Source organism: Schistocerca cancellata, chromosome 1, assembly GCF_023864275.1.
Source record: "Schistocerca cancellata isolate TAMUIC-IGC-003103 chromosome 1, iqSchCanc2.1, whole genome shotgun sequence".
Taxonomy (NCBI): domain Eukaryota; kingdom Metazoa; phylum Arthropoda; class Insecta; order Orthoptera; family Acrididae; genus Schistocerca; species Schistocerca cancellata.
Genome location: NC_064626.1, coordinates 826572092 through 826589612, shown reverse-complemented (window position 1 = coordinate 826589612; position 17521 = coordinate 826572092). Strand labels below are relative to the sequence as shown.

Below are 17521 nucleotides of genomic sequence, written 5' to 3'. Positions count from 1 at the left end.
CGCATTTCACCAATTTTAACGCTCATGCCATGTAACAGTCTTTTCTTCTATATGGGGATATTAGTACTCGGGAATTGTAACTTGGCAGAGAGGTACGAGCTGGGGGAAAGAGCTCCGCATCCAGTAGGCAACGCAAATCACTTTTTCCGAGCTTCCACAAAAAGACAATGTGCATGACGAACTTAATGACCTGTTAAATACTTCGTGCTATCGAAACTGAGAGGTCTGTTCATACTGACAAGATCAGTCACAGCCGTATGTTTTGAGCTGGTTGTTTCATCTGGCATTTATAACTGTTATGACACTTTAAATGAGTTAAACAAAGAACTTCAATGGAATAAAACAAACTGTCATAGCTTTTATGCCTTCTATAGCTTGCTTCATGCGAAAATTTGAGCTTTGGATATCTCGATTAAAGAAATGTTAAACACTTTCTCAAATACAGCCACAACTGTCGGATTAGCAAGCATCATTGGATCAAGAAGCTGCTAAGAGGCATATGGCCAACTTAACAGCACTGAAGTCAGTTTGAAAATGGATTTTCAACTATGAAAGGAATAGATAGAAATGGCTTTCATTGCTCAGCCTTTCGAAAAACTGTATGTTCAAGATATTTCAAGAAAAATTAGTATTCTCTTGTCTTATTGTGAGCATGAACCTGAAATAATTTGTTCAAAATGATATCTCCTTAATCCTTTCGTGGGCAAAATTATTGAGCAGTTTTTTTTATGAATGGAGAGCACATAGTAGTTAACAGATAGATATATTTATCATACAGAATATCAAATTTGCTCCAACTGTGAAAGTGAGGTCACACAACAAGGTGGGAAGTATTCTTCCCACTGCCCTTCCTTGGAGTTAAATGACAAAAACAACTTTTTGAATATATGTCATATTTATTTGATAAATTTACTTCTCTTGTTACAATGATTGTTCACAATTACTTGACATGAAATTTTCTGAAACATGGGTCTATGCAAAGTCGCATTTGACAATATGTACAAACACAGCGAGTGCTCTTTTCCTCAGCATTGGTACTACAATGACGGCACGTCCAGTAGGTTTCTCCTAACATGGGTTGATGCTCCCCTACAGCCACATGACGAAAATCTTCAGGTACTTTACCCCTTTTTGCCAGAAAGACAGATTTTGTGCACGCCTTTTTTGGGATGAGAAGCCAGCGATCAATTGTCTGGCTAGATGGATCCTGTATGTGAGCTGATCATGCTGTCCACTTTCTCTTTTACTTATTTTCCACAGGATAAAACCTTTCACTGCAGCAACGTCCACCAGGAAATAAAATATTTTGTGCCACCATTTTTCAGAACGTCTGCCAATAGCATACCTTTCTCGTAATTGATCAAACTTATCGACACCACCCATTATTTTGTTGTATTCTGCCACAACTTCAGGACAAGAAATCTTGGTACTAGTACCATCCTTGTTTTTCCTTTTCTCTGTTGCTGTTTCTCATGGGTAATGAATTGAGGACAGGAAAGTGACTGGACGGTTATCCATCCATTTTACTGCAGAAATGGCTCCTTTTGTTTCAAACTGGAATCCTCCTAGTTCCAATTTTACGTTTTTCTTCATAAATTTTGGTAAATCAAAAGTATTTACCTTATACTATACCTTTGAGGAAAACATCACAAAATGTCACGCAAACAGCACTGAAAGGCTCCTCTACAGACCAACACTCAGCTATACAATGCCTCTGCGCGAAGGCACAGCAAAAACGGCGGGAACGTCCGATTGGAAGCAGTACCCTACACTGTTCACTAGGTGGTAACACCGTTCAGAGGTGGGAACTGTGAATCCCACGGGACTAGGAGCGAGTTCATTGTAGTGGGAAGCATGTTTCCAAGGCTCACGAAAGGGTCAAAGACTAAGTAGAATGAAAAAACACTCTTGGAAATTAGTTAATGTATTGTTTCTTGGATGAATTTATCCATGTTAGGTACCGTTTACAACGATGAACATAGTGAAATATAAGTGTAGAAATGCGCTGACTGGTCTTCATCTCTCAGAATGCGTCAAGTTGGCCTTGACAAATTATTATTTTATGCTTAAACCTTTACGTATTTTAACTCAGTAGTTCTCTAAATGGATTAAACTGCATATAGTAGATATCAAGCGTAAAATGTTTGAGCACTCCTTGTTTGGATACTACTGAGGCTTGTTATGAACGGGCATCAACTGCCACCTATGACCACGCTGTTAACTCGTCCAGCTGACGTAGTCCTCTCCTCCCGTCCTGACCAGCCTGCCCGCACCTCAGCTTTGCTGGCAGGGGGTCCGTGAGCGACGTCATGTCCTCACGTCTGTGTAGTACACATCTGGGTGAGAGTTACGCGATGTTCAGTTCCAAAATGTTGCGTCACTGGGGCAGAACGATTACTGAGTGCTTGACGCATGACCTTGTGCAGGTGTACTCGTGGCTGGACTCGCTGGTGGAGCAGTACCCCGGCGTGGTGTCCTCCGTGGTGATCGGCAGCACGTTCGAGGGACGCGAGCAGCGCGGCGTCAAGATCTCCTTCGGTGACGGCAAACCCGTCGTCTTCCTCGAATCAGGTTAGTCATCCTCACATGGAGGTGCTGTGTTCACTGAAGAGGTACCATTAAAAAATTATCTTTACATTAATATCGTGGTGAAACTAGAGTGACAACAGGTAGACTCTCTCTCTTTGCCTTAGTCAGATAAGATCACGACTAGTGATGTTTACTTTTCGTGCTGCTCACTGCTTCAACATGTTTTTTGTTTGGACGCCTTATCTGTGGCTTCTGTGACTGTTGGGCTAATTGTGTAGGGTATACATTCCGTGAATGTGATGAGTGCAGGTAATATGTAGTGTTACAGTGGTTGGAAAAAATTAAGAAATGCGTGCTTGAACATAGACACAGACGGTAGCCAAGCCTGCAGCGTGATGCGCTGTTGAATTTGACAAGTGACGGTACCTGTGAAATGTCCTCAACACGTTGCAAGTCTTAGTCGAGACAAGTGAATTCGAACTTGGGCAAATTGTTGGCGCTCGTGTGGTGGGTGATTCCGAAACCAAGGTATTCGAAGTGTTTGATGTTTCGAGATCCACCGTACCGAAAATTTATACCACATACAGGGAAAAGGTAAAAACATCATTTGCTAATTCACAACACGGAGGAAAATGTATATTGAGCGATCATGACGGACGGTCATAGAAAACCATTGCGAAGAAAACGAAGAGGACTACAGCTGCAAAAGTCACTGCAGAACCCTGTCAGCACCAAAGCAATGAGAAGGGAACTCCATAAGCAGGGAATGCAGGATGAACTGGAATTCCAAAACCACTCATCAGTAATGCAAATGCTCGTAACAGGAAAACGGGGTGTCGCTGCCATAAAACTTGGACTACGGAGCAATCAAAAGAAGTCATGTGGTTGGATGAGTCTTGTTGCACATTATTTCCAACTTCGGGTGGAGTTTACGCCCCAGGAGTGAAACATGGAGGCGGTTCGGTGATCATTTGGACAGTTATATGGTGGTATTCACGGTTCCCATAGTTACTCTGAATGTTGCATTACTGTCAAGAATTGTGTGATTATTTTAGCTGTTTTGCTCCAGCCCATGTGCAGTATTTGTTCACTAATGGCGTTGCTGTGTTCCAAGACTACGAGGCTCCTGTTCACACAGATCGCTAGTCCAAAACTGGTTTTGCGAAAGCGAAAATGAATTTTCACGTATCCCTTGGCCACTACAGTAATCATACCTCAATTTTATTAAGGTGCTGTGGTCTACTTTGGAGAGAAGGGTGTTTGATCGCTTCCACCCCTATGAACCTTACTTGAAGTTGCCACTATTTTGCAGGAAGTAAGATACAATATTCCTTTGTAAACCACACAGGACCTCTGTTTATCGATTATGAGACGACTGGAAGCTGTTTTGAATGTCAGCGGTTTTCTGACATCATGTTATGCATTGTAAAGTGCTGTGTTTTGGTGTTTTAAAAAAAAATGGCTCTGAGCACTATGCGACTTAACTTCTGAGGTCATCAGTCGCCTAGAACTTAGAACAAATTAAACCTAACTAACCTAAGGACATCACACACATCCATGCCCGAGGCAGGATTCGAACATGCGACCGTAGCGGTCGCTCGGTTCCAGACTGTAGCGCCTAGAACCGCACGGCCACTCCGGCCGGCTTTGGTGTTTTCATTTTTTGTCTACTACCTGCAACTTTTCTTTGAAGCCAATAACGAGTGAGTAGAGGGAGGGTGAAACCTGGTTTGGGCACGTATCCTGCTCCTCTTAAAGAGCGATTGGGGCTAACTCAACGTCTCAGTCCGACGGAGTGAGAGTCAACAGTGTCAGATACGCTCACTCCATGAGACACTGCGAAGAGGTTTGGAATTATCCCAGAGGATAGGTACAGTATCTAGGGACCAGCTACTGTACGCCACTGAATAATATTGGTGCACATTTTTCTCACGTGTAGGATCTACATCGAGAGCCACTGCACAAGTGGGCGTTTGCGAACTCGCCTGCGGAAACGAGTAGGACGGGTAATGAAATTTAGTTTTATTCCTTGAGTATACAACTGATGTCTTAATCTGGTCAGAAATCTTCATTTCTCTAATTCGTTTCAAAATAGAATTCTGGACAGTGGTGAGAGAGGGAGAGGTGGAGAGGAGTTCCCCCATACACGAAACGTAGATGAGAAAAATTCTTAGTTTCAGTTACGCATATGCAATCAGCACTGTTTCTTTTAGAAAAAAATCTCTTATTGCAATACGTAATACTCTAAAACTGAAGAAATCCAAAAAGAATCAATACATCTGCTTTTTTAATAATATACTGAAACAGACTGAAAGAAAGCTGATCACGTAGGTACAATTTGAAGGTCTGGTTTATACAAGAGTCTTATCTTATTGAAACATATCATAACACGGTAAAACACTTTTATGAACTCACAATTTTCCATTAGCAGACAGTACAATGGCTGCCTTTCTCAATGGTAGGTTGCAGGGTAGAACATAATTTATACCTGCGTCATGCAGTATCATAAAAAATAAGCTCAACTCTCTGAAACGCAAGTAGTTTCCTTTGCAGCTACTAAAATCTCTGCTTTTTGGTATAAAATCAGGTTACTTAATGATTTGTATTTATACATAAAGTATTGTCTTTTGTCAGTGCGTCGAATGTCTCAGCATTCTCGACGTATTGTAAACTAAGAGGAAGTTTGTCACTGACCATCAAAAGACCTGAGCATTTCTCACAGGTGGCGCTTATGCAAGCATCGTCTTTCTTTTTTAGGCAAACCTTCCTACTGCCACTTTTTATACTTTTAGTTTTTACAAATCAGTTATAAATGAGGACTTATTTCGACGCTGTAACGACATACAAACGTCATTGTACGCTACGAAGGCTGAATGGCAACCAAAGACTATTACTACAAACTCTACCTTTTGTAGTGAACCCTGAACTTATAACGTTTTGAGTAATAATAGATGTCAAGGTACAAACGGCTTTCTTACTACAGGTAAAATAACAACTGTAACAGTCAGAATTCCTGCTGTTATAAATTCCTTCGATTGTAATGAAATCCTAAATAGCACATTTCCGTCGTACAAGGAAGTTATAGATACTATGTAAATCCTAGCAAAACCCAAACAGCTGGGCCATCTCAGCCTATTTTCTCCGAAAAAGTTTTATTGTGATGGTCTGAGTCAGTATTTGCTAAGTATGGTGGTGAAACAATCATGTTGTGTGATTTTCTAATACAAAACACAGATCTAGGGGCACTTTTACTCCAGCCGATGTTGCGATTCTACATTCGATTTGATATTGTCTTGAGCTTAACCTGCGAAATGAACAACTACATAGATGAGTTAATGTTGAAAATGATGACATCTCTGCATTCACTACAACACCTTTATATTTATGTTGTTGTGGTCTGAGATTGGTTTGATGCAGCTCTCCATGCTACTCTATCCTGTGCAAGCTCCTTCATCTCCCAGTACCTACTGCAACCTACATCCTTCTGTATCTGCTTAGTGTATTCATCTCTTGGTCTCCCTCTACGATTTTTACCCTCCACGCTGCCCTCCAATGCTAAATTTGTGATTCCTTGATGCCTCAGAACATGTCCTACCAACCGATCCCTTCTTCTAGTCAAGTTGTGCCACAAACTTCTCTTCTCCCCAATCCTATTCAATACTTCCTCATTAGTTATGCGATCTACCCATCTAATCTTCAGCATTCTTCTGTAGCACCACATTTCGAAAGCTTCTATTCTCTTCTTGTCCAAACTATTTATCGTCCATGTTTCACTTCCATACATGGCTACGCTCCATACAAATACTTTCAGAAACGACTTCCTGACACTTAAACCTATACTCGATGTTAACAAATTTCTCTTCTTCAGAAATGCTTTCCTTGCCATTGCCAGTCTACATTTTATATCCTCTCTACTTCGACCATCATCAGTTGTTTTGCTCCCCAAATAGCAAAACTCCTTTACTACTTTAAGTGTCTCATTTCCTAATCTAATTCCCTCAGCATCACCCAACTTAATTCGACTACATTCCATGATCCTCGTTTTGCTTTTGTTGGTGTTCATCTCATATCCTCCTTTCAAGACACTATCCATTCTGTTCAACTGCTCTTCCAAGTCCTTTGCTGTGTCGACAGAATTACAATGTCATCGGCGAACCTCAAAGTTTTTATTTTTCTCCACGGATTTTAATACCTACTTCCAGTTTTTCTTTTGTTTCCTTCACTGCTTGCTCAATATAGAGATTAAATAACATCGGGGAGAGGCTACAACCCTGTCTCACTCCCTTCCCAACCACTGCTTCCCTTTCATATCCCTCGACTCTTATAACTGCCATCTGGTTTCTGCACAAGTTGTAAATAGCTTTTCGCTCCCTGTATTTTACCCCTTCCACCTCCAGAATTTGAAAGAAATTTTAGCGTAACTTGTTGCAGTTCAAGCTACCAGCTGAAGTCACAACTGTCATATAAAAGACACGTACGACACAAATTACACAGTTATTTTACGTTCACATGGCTGATCATCGTCGTTTTGTTGAGTCCGCCGCTCGTGGTCTCGCGGTAGCGTTCTCGCTTCCCGAGCACGGGGTCCCGGGTTCGATTCCCGGCGGGGTCAGGGATTTTCACCTGCCTCGAGATGACTGGGTGTTTGTGTTGTCCCCATCATTTCATCATCATCCAGGAAAGTGGCGAAATTGGACTGAGCAAAGATTGGGTAATTGTACGGGCGCTGATAACCACGCAGTTGAGCGCCCCACAAACCAAACATCATTATCATCATCGTCGTTTTGTGAGAAACTGAAACAGTACTCAATTTCAGCCCATCATCAAACATATGTTTTGCGTTGGACAGGGGCGCACGCACGGGAGTGGATCACGGTGGCGACGGCCACGTACATCGTGAACGAGCTGCTGACCAGCACCAACGCCACCTTCAGGGCGCTGGTCGAGAGCTTCGACTGGTACGTCGTGCCCAGCACCAACCCGGACGGCTACGAGTACACGCACACCTCGGTGAGCTCACCCTGCGACCACACTCATGTGCCTCTCACTCGCTCTCCTTCTGTGCAGTAGCGCAGTAAGCGCTCGCTGCTTTACTTGTCGAGGTTTTTTCCTTATCAACAGTTAACTAAGATAATTTTAAAAACGTGGGTCCCCCATGTGTTTGCCTAACATGCGCTTCAATTTATATGTTAGTTCTACATTTTAAAAAGTAAGGAAATCGGTGAGATCAGTTCTAAATGAGAGATATAAGATCTGCGTAGCATAACGTATCAATGAAAACGGACGAATGCATAGGTCTACTGGTCCGAGCACCAACAGAATGCGTTTTGCTCTTCCCTTTTCTTCACGAATGTAATATTGACCCCCAAATATTAAATCTACAGAAATACTTCATGTCACCAAGTGGTATTAGAAATTAACCAAAACAAATACAAACAAATTAATAAGTTTATTGAAGTGACCAATTTCCGCTGCAGTTGCCACTTGCAAAGTCGATGAAAGAATTATAAAATAAGTTAACATGGAAATAAAAGAAACTTGTAATATGATATACTACTGTAGAAGTATTAAGGGGAATGCTGATTCAAAACCCTGTCGAGCCAACAACATTTAGGTTTAGCGTGGCTTCCCTGAACAGCACAAGACAAATACCAAACTGGTTTCTTCAAAGAGGTCAGTGCTGAATTCTCTTCTCATCTTTTCCAAATCCGAGCTTCTGCTCCGTCTCTAATGACTACGTCGTCAACATTACGTTAAACCCTCATCTTCCTTCCTTCCTCGGGAGATTTCTTCGGGTATATCCACGCCACAGCAGCAGCAGTCAATGTTTCTCTTCACTGAGTGTTTGGAAGCGGGCACAGGACCTCTGTATGGATCAAAATGTTTAACGTTTAGTCTTTAGCAAATGTCAGAGAAAAACGAATAGGTAGTTAAGTCTTAACTGAGAGTGAGACATCGTTTCTATCTTCCTTCCAACCTAAAATTTTCAAAATTATTGCAACATGGTATTTTATGCTATTTTATCAGAAACTGACATTTTGAGCCCGTAGCTGTGTTCAAAATATTGGCTGACTCTTGCATAGAAGATAACAGCAACTAGCCACTTTTTACAATGCTATTTATTTATTTAAATATAGCCGTTACCGGTTTCGAACCGACAGGTTCATCTTCAGATGGCTAGTTCACGTTATACGTTATCTTTCTTCTTTTGTTTTCCCAACTGATGAAACTTCCTTGCGGTAGTGGTGCCCTACAATCAAATCAAGATGTGATATGATGTCTCTTTAACTGAGGTTGTGCCTCACAACGATTTTCATTATTGTAAACAGATTATGAAAGGGAAGATGTTTCTTTTACTTACGATGAAAAATCCGCGCCATTATGTTCCAGTGCAGACTGCTTATGACCTTGCGGCAGCAGAAACTGTATGATGCACATTTTTTATGGATATGTATGCACATAATGTAAAGCACCACTCACACAGTAAGAAGTTTCATCACATGGAGGTATGAATACAAAGATGGCAATATTACAACCATAACAATGCCCAAGACTTCCACTCTCAGAGATATTTCGTTATATACGTGTATGTGACAGTAGATATTTACAAATTACTTATGTTACATTACTTACTGTTTACATTGAAAGAGAACTGATTAAAATTAAGATAAACAAATAAAGCTGTCAGTTTGTTATAAATTGTTACTGTAGTGATTTAACGTAAATATTATGGTATACATTGGAACCAAAGTAAATTGTAAGGGCCAGATGTACGTAAACAAATATTATAACTATGGATATATTATGTAAATATTATGGCACACATTAAAAGTACAGTAAATGGTTTGGGATAGATGTGCGTATATAAATATTACAGCAGTGGATATTTCATTGATTTTTCTTTTTCCTTTTTTTTTTTTTACTTGAAACTGGAAAGCAGATGAATGAAATTTTGAAGAAAGGCTGCATTGGCTAACTCGGCTGTTCACTGAGGAGATTTTGTGGCGATTTGCTTTTATGTACATATATTTCACCTGTAATATGCAGCCTGTCTTCAAAATGGTGTCGAAATAGTTTGAAGAACACGACATGGACACGAGGTTCTTCGAAAGTCTTCTCAAGTCATCTGAGGCCAACTCTTTTTGGCACGTCGATTTATCGAATGAGGGGTGCATGCCAAAGAACCAGCCACCCAATCAATATCCGTGAAATGCGTGTCTCGTTTGAGCGGAAACGTGTCAGAATGGCTCTTCGGTGCTTTCAGTGTCTCATAGACGCCGTGCCATGACGCTTCTCTGTCGTCATCAGGGCGAAAGCAATTGCTAAGTGCTGCTCGTTAGGGATCTAATTAAATTATTTGTGAGCGAAGTGACTTCGCACTTTCCTCCAATTATTCAACGTATTGCCTCTATACATATTTGTAGGTCAAAGATCCCCGAGCAGAAGATTAGCTGTCTCCAAAAGCCCTAACCAATGGTGAGAAACACTTTGTTTCTCTTGGTTCACTCTTTTAGTTTGAGCTACTAGGCTCACATGCTATATAAATAACGAAACGTCGCACCTGTTACTTGTTTAGCTCACAATGTAAGTTTTTTTTCAGCTGCTCTGCACAGCCTATGTGTATGTGTTTCAGAACCGCATGTGGCGCAAAACCCGAAGCCAGTCTAATGATCGGCTGTGCGTCGGCACAGACCCCAACCGTAACTGGGATTACTACTGGCTGGGTAAGTACGGTATAGCTAAGTTGACACCTTTAGTGTGACTGCGTTATTACCTTGCACTTTCGTTTAGTGGACCGAGGCTTTGTTCAACAGCTTTTGTCAAAAACCCCAGCTGACAGTTTCACCAGTCAACAAGTAGCTCGCGATGCAGCATTGCCTTTCTCATAAAATGGTTCTAACTTAGCCTGCACATAATTTAAAGCCCATCTCAACTATAATTTCTCCCTTTGGTGTGCCAGAATATCGTTTTCATTAAAATGCAATGTAGCACAGTTCATGTTTAAGCAATCTGCTGTCACGAGTATGTCTCCATTCTTATCTATTACCAAATTCATCACAGATCATAAGCGAACATGTGTGCTCTGTGACTGTTCGTTGCACATTTTTGACACGGTTTTCACATCTTCGGAAATACCATTTTTGACTTTGTTATGGTGATTTGAAAATCGGTCTCGGCCCGAAACTAGTCATCGAGTCAATAAAAAAGTAAAATTGGCAACTTTTGACATGTTGTCGTTGTTCTGACACGGCGTTTAGTTTCCACAGACACAGAATTACACTTCTCTTATGGTTCAGGAAGGAACTGCTAAGCACTCATGTCAGATAAGGCACTGATTCAATGTATGTTAGTATGCTGAAGAATATATGCAATACTATAGCTACCATTACACTGATGAAGTTAGTGGGAAATTCAGAACTGAAAGAACGGGTAGACAAAAAGGTTTCATGTCACCACGACAATTCTCAGCTATCCTAAACTAAATTTACGGTATGTAAACTAGTAAAACAAAATGATGCATGTTAACGGAAAAAACAGTTTGTAAATCATCTTCACACCGTTTCCATCTACCACTAACGCATATGAACTCCAACAGCAAAAGTAAGGACTTTTTAGAACAAATCTGAAAGTAAGCAAGCTTAAATCTTTGCATCAAACTTCTAGGGCTGACATATCACAGGGTGGGGAAGGGTTGACAGATCACAGCATGGCAAACAACTTCTGTTAGCGACGAATGTTCGCTAACGTTTCCGGATGACAACAGACATGCTTTTGTACTGGTTATATCCCTGAGAGGCGGCAGTGCATAGACACTCTGCTGCGTGCGTATTCAGTTATCTGCTGCTCCGGGGGGAAAGGGCTGAGTCCAGCAAAATTAAAGTTAGTGATACGCTTCTAAAATATCTTTCTCCGTTTGGAGACAATCACTCTTACATTTTTTGTTGACAATCGCTCAGAGTAGCAGTATGCCGCGCATTTAGTTTGCAGACCATGCAATTTCGGTGACATCTTATCATCCTAGAGCGGAGAAAACTAAAGGTTGCCTACCGTTGCTGGGAAGCGTGAACGAGCATTTTGTCTATAGCAAAAGCTGTTCGCCATGAAGTGATTTAGACCACCGCGGCCGTCAATTAAGCAGACACGTCGCCCTTAATAATATGGGGCTGCATCAGAACGGCGTGTAACCAGCCTACCGTGTCGTGCTTGCAGACGAGGGCGCCAGCGCCATATCGTGCTCGGAGACGTACGCCGGCCCTTCGGTCTTCTCGGAGGTGGAGACGCGCACCCTCTCCGAGTTCCTGCAGAGCATCTCCGGCGACCTGCTGGTCTACCTCAGTCTGCACAGCTACTCACAGCTGCTCATGATCCCCTACGGCCTCAACTACGAGCGACCCGACAACTACGACGAGCTGGTGAGCACTGCACACAATCATTTCCCTTAGCTATCCAAGGCTAACTTAGTAATAACTAGAGTCGCGCTCTACTAAAATTACGGTTTGGTAGTTTTGTTACATTAAATAAATGTCCTAGGAAACGGTAGCATTACCAGTAGTACTGACAGCGAAGATAGGAAAAGAAATGAAAGTACAATTGAGGAATTCGGAGCCAGTGACTTCTTTTTTTGTTTGTTTGTTTGTTTGTTTGTTTTGCATATAATTAGAGCTGCACATCATTCAGTGTTAGCCCATTGTGTATTTTATATCCTTACAGTAAGGTTAGCAGTACCAAAAATTAAGGGATCGTGTAACTGCTGCACTTTTATGTAACCAAAGCAATTACTTTTGATGCATGCACAGTTTACATGCACAAACTGTTGGGTCTTGCCCACTCATCTCGTATATGGTGCCTAAGGGATGCTGCATTCTCGGAATGCTACACAACATTTTTTTTCTTTATTGAGTTTCGATTCCCTCCTAAGGGGGCGGGCTGGCAGCAGCTTAGTATGCCGCTCTTTAGCCTACAGAATTTGTTGTAAAAAGATGAAGATAATAAATAATAAAAACAGGTGATAAAATCGGAGACTTAAATGGTAACACGGCGGAAAAATCGTGAAACTTAAAACATAGAACAAAGGGATGATGATAATAATAAAATACATATGAAGCAGACAGGTAAAATAATAGACAGACAATTAAAACAACACGGCGACAGTCTGGTTTCTGTTCGCAAGAGACATAAAATTCACACCCAGCGACAGCATGATTTCTGTTCGCAACACTTTTGGAAAGCCGAACAACACTGAACGTTCACTTGAACACTGCACTAAAAAGTTGGCAAATATGACATACCACAGCCGAGGGCAGGTGGGGAGAACCTGTACAGACGATGGGAAAATAAAAAGGGCGGAAGGAGAGGAAAAACGAAGGGGGGGGGGAGAAGGGGGGAAAGGAGCCGATGGAGGACGAGGACCCATATACAACAATTCAAGCAAATACCATTAGTAGTTTTATTTCTATAAAGCAGATTTAACAGTACTTTAATTGAATGTACAAAACGTTGTCGCAAACGATGGGCGACATGCAATATAATTCAGAGTCCTGGCTATACACAATGTTCCCGAACGGTTGACACCTTTCACTACAACTGCTCTGTGAATCCTGTCCACTAATGTCCGTATACACAGGCGATCTGAACGGCCGAGGCTGGCAGGAGCGGCGCTCATATTCACTTGGCGCTCCTGGCACGGCGCGGTCCTTGTCAGCGGGCTATTGGCTGACGTTTCCTCACCGCCTTCTCTGGTCATGCGTTCTTCCTCTTCGTTCCGGCGCTTGTGGTTACGCCACAACACAAACATAAGAAATATATGTAATAACTGTTGTTATTTTGCACTCGATGGAACGTTCTTCATCATGACGAAAGGCAAACGTCTCCTGTTATTATCGATAAAAGTGGAATTGTATATGAATAACAGAAACATGTTTTATATAAATACTTCATTTGTGTGGCCATAGTGTCTGTTTTATATAAGTTCGACAAATGTTTGAAACGTTTTTGTTTCGCAGGTTTTTTTTTTTCATTTTACCTTTTTGTTGAGGAAATTGCGTTTCCTTGGGCTAAATGACAAATCTGTATTGTGTTCTTTATTTTTACTACCACATCCCTCTGTTTCACATTACAAATCAATTTTCGAATTAAACCTCAATTAAACCTTGAAAGTTTCAGTTTTGCTGTAAATACTATTTATTTTTACGTGACAGACGGGAGGAAACAATGTTGAACAAAACTGTTCTGTTGGTCACCTGACTCTTTGTAAACCCTCGCTCAGTTTCTAGATGGTTCACCATTTCCGATTTCTAGGGATATCTAGTAGGACACTGATCGCATGCCTAAGGAAAGCGATCATTAAGAGGTAATGCCTGATAGGTATTAAACACATCTAACTTACAGGTAATGCGAACACGACCTTAAATAACTAAAGCTACTAGGCAAACTACCGTAGCATGTGCTTACTTATGTTAGTCTAAGATAACCTACGGCTCTAGGCGCTTCAGTCTGGAACAGCGAGATCGCTACGGTCGCAGGTTCGAATCCTGCTCGGCCATGGATGTGTGTGATGCCAAAAAAAAATGGTTCAAATGGCTCTGAGCACTATGGGACTTAACTGCTGTGGTCATCGGTGCCCTAGAACTTAGAACTACTTACACCTAACTAACCTAAGGGCATCAAACACATCCATGCCCGAGGCAGGATTCGAACCTGCGACCTCAGCGGTCACGCGGTTCCAGACTGTAGCGCCTAGAACCGCATGGCCACTCCGACCGGCTGTGTGATGTCCTTTGTTAGTTAGGTTTAAGTAGTTTTAAGTCTAGGGGACTAATGACCTCAGATGTTAAGTGCCATAGTGCTCAGAGCCATTTGAACTATTTTATAACTTACGGTAGTTTTACAGCTCTAGTAATAATCGATGTCACTACCCAAAGACGCTAAACTATTTTTGTGCAGACGTCAATAGCATGGCAAACGTGACACGTGCTCCCTTTTATCTAGCTAAAGAAACCTGGGTGTCTTAGCACGGGTGTACCACCAAAATGTTCTTCGTATTAATTTTTTTCATAGGCCTCAATTAGTAGCTGTTCCACTTTTTACCCTCCATATGTCCGTTTAATTTATAAGATCATTTCGTAACATTACATTTAAACTTCTGCTTTTCCCTGTTCTCCATTTCCTCGATATCGAAGTTTTGGTGATCACAAACGAAATACCATGTCAGGTCAAAGACACCGGCTGCTTTTGTTGGAAAGTCAGATTGCTCTATGTCGCCTTCTTGCTTCAAGTCATGTAGATCCATACCCCTTCCTACAAAAGAGAATTCTTCTAATTATCCCAATTTCTCCTTGCAGTTTCTGATGCCTAACTGGTTACTGTTGGCATATCGCTACTGAACCGTGAATTTACTGATTTCAAAATCTTTTCTTAAGAATTTTCTTTATTTCCTAGCCATTCATCAAGGACGTTAACACATTTAATCACACTATGTGAGCGTGTAAGTAGTTGCCAATGGGTAACTGATGACACAAATTAATTTTTTTTCAATAAATGGAAATTTTATTCCTAAAAGCCCATTTTTAAACAGATTTAAAATTATAATCAGAAAGCACCCTGTAAATATCAAGTTACAATTTATTCAGAGGCAGAAATAACTTTTTTTTATAGTATGAGCTTTCGGGCTGAGAACCTTGTCGCTCCCTTTTAACACGGCCGTAGTCACGACCGCTCACAACAACCTCTGAAAGACTACACTAGTGCAAATCTGCAACACACCAGATTACCTTAAACTAAAAATTTTAACAACTCACACAAACACGTAAACTATGCACCCCGTAAGAGGGATGGAAATGGTACAAAACACTCATATTAAAAAAATTTTTGCCACCGACAGTGGAACTTGTTTTTAGAAGATCTCTTACGGAGGAAGGAAGGGTGGCAACTTTATATACTAAAAGGACCATTCAAATAAAATCTATGAAATGTAGTTTTACATAATATGTACCAACATGCTCTACATTACACATATACCTCCTCGCAAGATGATAGGCAAGATAAAAACATATTTCAGAAATTCGGCCTTTACACCTTAAGCAATAAATTCGTTAACACCGAATCCGACAAACATGACAAAGGCAGCTATTAACGTATTAATGTCTCGTTTGACATAAGTATCAGATCTCTCAGAAAGCTGCATATATGGCCAACTTCTTGCAAGCACATCCTGCTTAAAATCTGGTTACCCATACATATTCTGCATTACAAAGACACTGTGCGGAACAAAAACACTTTACTCTCTCTGAAACCCGTAACTGCTGTATTTCGACTGCAAATAAGGAAAATCAAATAAGATTATCGAGATCTTTGTTCGGCACATTCTGCGGCGGGAATTCCAGAGCTGTGACAGGTCCGCTTTGGACAGAGCAAAATTCGCCGGATAACAGGAGATCGGAAATGAACCGTCTTGGAGCTCCTTCCACAAAACGGCAGTCAAAGACAGACGAGTGCGCTGAAGTCAATATGCATGCACATCTGTTCGCAATGATGTTTTGAGGCTGTGAAAATCGTTTCCGGAACGCCAAAAATTTTCGAGGGTATGACCTAATCATGTTTTCGAGGACGAAAACTTCGTAATAATGATGGAGGTAGAAATTTTGAAAATAAGAAAATGATATTTTAGAAAAATAGTGTTTAAAATACAGTTTTTGTTCTCATCGGCTTCAGCTACAGTTTACTTGTTGGAATAAATAAGTTCATCTATACTATCCTAATTTAGCAGAAATTATACACGTGGTCTTTAAATTTTATAATTGAGAACATTTCACATTTCAGTCGCAGAAGTCCACCTAATTATTGTCGAGTTGTTTTAATGGTGATAATTATTGGCTTAAAAACGTAATAGAGTTGCAGTACTTCTTGTTTAGATGGTAACAACAGTCAAACTTCACGCCGTAAACATTAGAGCGAAATCGTGTCTAACGAAGCGAGAACTGTAATTTAAAGTTGTCTACACTTACCTATTCAGTATAAAATTTTATTTCAATGTAATTTAACCCCCTAAAAAAGATGGTTCCTTTAGCAAAAGTGGTGTGAGCTGAGGCAAGTTAAGTTAAATGCTCACACTTTCACATGGTGTCCGATAACTGGCTATCGTCCTGTTTTCGTGGTTTCACTATGCTCTATTTTCAAACACTTGTTTTCTGGAAAATTATGCTCGATTTTACGTACAAACCCCATCCTGATCTTATTATGAGATTAATTTTACTTCGTCCTGTGTGTTAGCTTATAACCTAACAAGAATTTCTGTTTGCGTAACAGATGGAAATCGGTGGGAAGGCAGTGGACGCCCTGAAACAACGCTACGGCACGCAGTACCAGTATGGAACCATCTATGACATCATCTGTAAGTATCCGTCTCCTCTGCGAACTGCGCAGGTCGCGGCGTAATGGCTGTGCGTTAAGCCGCAATGACATGGAGCTGGCACAATATCCTTTTTCTGCAGGGTCGATGGATGATTAGGGATACAGTGTATGTGGCTACACACACTTTAACGCTACTCTGATCCGTGCGAACATGGAAAATCAGGACTGTTGTTAATTGAAAAGTTATTTTCAAAAGTGGTAATTTTCTACAGTATATCGTGAAGTTTCCTTGTACGCTTTAACGGCCGAACAGAAGAACTGAGTAACCTAGCATAACCTAGCAGATGAAATGAGTGAGATGGATCCGAAGATCAAAGATCACATTAATACTTGAACAACAGAAGGAAATAATTTCCTTGACATGACTGTTTCCTGTCAAAATAATAAGCATTCCTTCCATATTGAAAACCTGTTACTACTGACCCATTCATTAACAATACCTCATTGCCACATAAACCAACATAAACTCTCTTTCTTCAGTTCAGCTGAGAATCGTATGCTCCGCATTCCTATCAGAGAAGTAGATGCATGTAACGAAATAAACATACTTAAATCTTTTGTTTTAGTGAGTCTAATCCCTCCC

At 40.9% G+C, this 17521-nt stretch overlaps 1 protein-coding gene across 1 annotated transcript in view; it reads left to right on the top strand.

Moving 5' to 3' along the window:
- The window catches only part of LOC126162397 (zinc carboxypeptidase-like), a 53817-nt gene that overhangs the window by 25039 nt on the left and 11257 nt on the right, over positions 1 to 17521 (top strand). Inside the window, exons 5-9 of the mRNA XM_049918889.1 lie at positions 2427 to 2571; positions 7379 to 7539; positions 10163 to 10253; positions 11740 to 11942; positions 16834 to 16918. Coding sequence (XP_049774846.1) covers positions 2427 to 2571; positions 7379 to 7539; positions 10163 to 10253; positions 11740 to 11942; positions 16834 to 16918 — 685 coding nt within the window. The remainder of the gene's footprint in view (positions 1 to 2426; positions 2572 to 7378; positions 7540 to 10162; positions 10254 to 11739; positions 11943 to 16833; positions 16919 to 17521) is intronic.